The 3,475-nt window shown below is 44.6% G+C and overlaps 1 protein-coding gene across 2 annotated transcripts in view; it reads left to right on the top strand.

The window, feature by feature from the left end:
* Positions 1-2,081, top strand: part of ANXA13 (annexin A13) — a 56,699-nt gene extending 54,618 nt beyond the window's left edge. The window contains exon 11 of one of the 2 annotated variants that reach the window (XM_007456044.1): positions 1,779-2,081. In XM_007456044.1, the coding sequence (XP_007456106.1) occupies positions 1,779-1,898 (120 nt within the window). In that variant the 3' untranslated portion in view covers positions 1,899-2,081. The remainder of the gene's footprint in view (positions 1-1,778) is intronic. The other variant, XM_007456043.1, reaches the window with a different exon arrangement.
* Positions 2,082-3,475: the final 1,394 nt, after the last annotated feature.

Genomic DNA, 3,475 nt, shown 5'->3' with positions numbered 1-3,475 from the left:
CCCTTCTCTCTCCAGGTCTCGGCCTTCTCTGTCTCTCTGTCCCTTAGTAACTCACCTCCCCCAGCCAGAGTCTCTGGAGATCCTAAGACACTCCAAGGAGCAGGTTGGTGACAAAGCCCAGCAAGGATTCTAAAGACCCCAGGGGGTTCGACCACTCTGAGGGCTCCTCAGGGTGCCATATTCACTCCAGCATGCATGAGCTGTAGCGTGTTTATTCCAAGATGCTCTGTCCTATCTCAGTACTGACCACAGGTCCTGGGTCATCTCCACATGGGGACCATCCCCTCGGAATGCTTCCGGCCCAGCCAGATATATTGGCCAGATCCCCTAATCCCCCAAAGCCACCTGGTACTAGAACAGAGCCCGGTGAGCCCCACCCCATCCCTGCACTGACCCACCCCTCCCACCACTTCCTGCCCCTCCCCCAGCTGAGCAGCCTACCAGCCAGGGGAGCAGGGATCACAGCCCTGCACAGCCTGATGCAGTCTCTCTCTTGCGCAGCAGCCACTTCCAACAATTCCTCCCTCTCCTACCCTCTCCTGCTCTCATCTTTCTCTCTCCTGTTGGGCCCTCTAATTGGGGCAGGAGAAGAAAAGAACCAGAAGCTTGAGCAATGGTTTGTGAGTCTCTCAAGAAGGCAAGATAGAGTCTAAATTAAAAACAACGATAACAACAAAGCTAAAAACAAAAAACTCCTGGTTAAAGAGAGCTCTGTGCTTCTTTTATGAGACTTACTGTGTTATTTCTGGAATTATATCTTCCATGGTGCAAGTATTATCTCCTTTACTAGGTGGTCAGAATCTTCAGAGCGGAACAATCTTTTTATATTTGTTTCTTCTGAGTCCTTTCCCCACCTCCAGCACCTAGGTTTTTCAAGCTTTTCAATGAATTACAGTTGATCCCTGAACAACACGGATTTGAATGGTGTGGGTGCGCCCATATGCAGATTTTTTCAGTAAATAACAGTACCTGTATTTTCATTTTATGGATCTTTATTAACTAAGTGTGGGGAGAAGTTTGTGATCTCCATTAGAGATCACAATATGTAGAATCAAAAGAACTAGGGTTTGAGGCCTGATTCTATCCAAACTGTTTCAGCTTCCTGCCCTTGGGTGAGTCATTGATCAAATTCCTTTGTTTTTGAGGCAGATATAGCAATACACAGATTCTAAACTGCACGGGGGTGGAGGGAGGGGTGTGGGGGTGTGGGGGTGTGGGGGGGTGTGCGTTCCTAATTTCTGTATTGCTCAAGGGTCAACCGTAGATTCAAAATAAGTCCTAAAAATTGATAATGAATTGAATTTTGTTGTTTGGCACTAATATCCTTGCTGATCAGGGTACAAGAGAAAAAAAAAAAGGCGTCATTTCAAACTGTGTTGACAGTTTTCTTAACCTCATACTAAGAGTCAGCAAACTGTGGCCTGCAAGCCAAATCAGGCCCAGCACCTGTTTCTGTGCAATCCAGTTACCTGAAAATGATTATTTTAAAGTAACTGTAAATAACTCAAAGGAAAAATAATATTTTTGTAACACATAAAATCATATGAAATTCAAGTTTTAGTGTCCATAAACAAAGTTTTACTGGAACAGACACACAGACACTGAACTCAGCTTTCCTATTCTCAGCCACGAAATAGGAAGAATAATAACTCCGACCCTTAAGGGCTGCTTTGAGGCATTAATGAGCAAGTGAGAATGATGTGCTCAGACAGTGGCTGCCTGTGTTTATGGTGAAAACGCTATAAATGTCCCAGCTGCTGTTGTTATCTCTCATACAGGTGGACCTTCAGGGGATAAAAGCCAAGTTCCAAGAAAAGTATCAGAAGTCTCTCTCTGACATGGTTCGCTCAGACACCTCTGGGGACTTCCAGAAACTGCTGGTGGCCCTCCTGCACTGAACCGAGCCAGCACAGCAGGAGCACAGGAAGGAACCACCTTTGTCAAGAGCCCCCCAAACCAGATTTGCAAATGCCACTCCAGCATGAAACACCCTCGAGGGTCCTGGTTTATTTCCTTGGCAGCCTGAGCTATGCGGCCAGGGCAAACTGTTTAAGTTAAGGGCAGCAGCCTCAAGACGCTTGACTAGATCACCCTGAATGCTGGTTTAGCGAGTATCTGGGCTGCCTCTTAATTTCCCTTGAGGGCAGTCACTGAATGCTTTCTGAGCACAGACGAAACCTGCAGTTGATGAAAAACTAGGCCTTCGTAATAAAACATTTAAAATAATATGTATCACACAGGGATATGTATGTTCTGGGTAAAGAGCAAATGGCTGAAATACAAGAAAGACCGAAGTAAGCAATTCATTCATTTTCCTTCTGTGTGCTCAATTTCAAATCCTCCATGTTAATTGAAGGTGTGGATTATGCCTACGTCAGCTGCTTTTCCAAAGACTGGGTTGATTTGCTTTGGTGTTTGTCCTGTAAATAAATGACTTGTGAAATTTCAACATATTTGGAAAATGCAAACAGTTACATTTATTAATAATCACCAAGGACAGTCACCAAGGCCAGCGGCAAGGAAACAACTGACTTGCCTATACGAAACTTAACGAGAGGTAAAATTCCCTGATCTGCTACCTGGTTTAAATGGGTTTTCTTGCTTCTCTAGACATTTGAGCCACTTGAGTCTTCCCTCGGATCTTCAAATACAACTAGGCTGGGCACAGTGCCAACAGGATCAAGGTTAATGGTCTGACTCTCAAATGGATTGATTCTGCACCAACAGCATCTCTGTTCCAAGGTGTTTGTCTCATAGCCACGTGTTGCTACACATAAAGGGGTCTCTGTCATGAGAACACGGACACTTTGGTCCAATAATTATAGTTATCGTTCACTGGATGATTATTTGTGCCTGGAAATGCTAAGTAGCTTACTTTCATACTTAATTTTCCCAACATCCCTATGAGGTTAATATTACTCCCATTTATGAGCTGAAGCAACTGAGACATTAAGTAATCTGGCTAAACTCATTCACAAATGACAGAACCGAGATTTGAATTCAGGGCTGGTGGACTCCAGAATCCATCTTAGTAACCGCTTTTCTTGGAAAAATAAAACAAAGTACATGGAAATGGGTCTGTATTCATTCACCTGCTTAAGTTCATACTATTTGCCAATCACTGTGCTGGGCTCTGGGCATACAAAGATAAAGAGAACACTGGCCACACCTTGGGCAGTTCACTCCCAGACCAGCAGTGTAGACGGATGCCTCCAATATTCATCAGATGCTGTCAGTGCATTGATACAGGCAAGTAACGCTCTCTACCCATGAGTAAGAAGAGTGAACACAGAGCTCTGCCTGGGGGAACTGGGGAATGCTTTACAGAGATGCAGTTGTGGTGGGTTTTGAATACATAGAAACCTTCCAGAAAAACAAAGAAAGAAGCACATGGGTAGAGGCTCGGAAACATGAGAGAGCAGGATGTGTTCAGGAGGCGTTGAAATCCATTCTCCTGGGGCTTAGATGTGGTGAA

Source organism: Lipotes vexillifer, unplaced genomic scaffold, assembly GCF_000442215.2.
Source record: "Lipotes vexillifer unplaced genomic scaffold, Lipotes_vexillifer_v1.1 scaffold84, whole genome shotgun sequence".
NCBI lineage: Eukaryota > Metazoa > Chordata > Mammalia > Artiodactyla > Lipotidae > Lipotes > Lipotes vexillifer.
The sequence above is the reverse complement of the archived record's forward strand: the minus strand, read 5'-3'. Positions and strand labels throughout refer to the sequence as shown.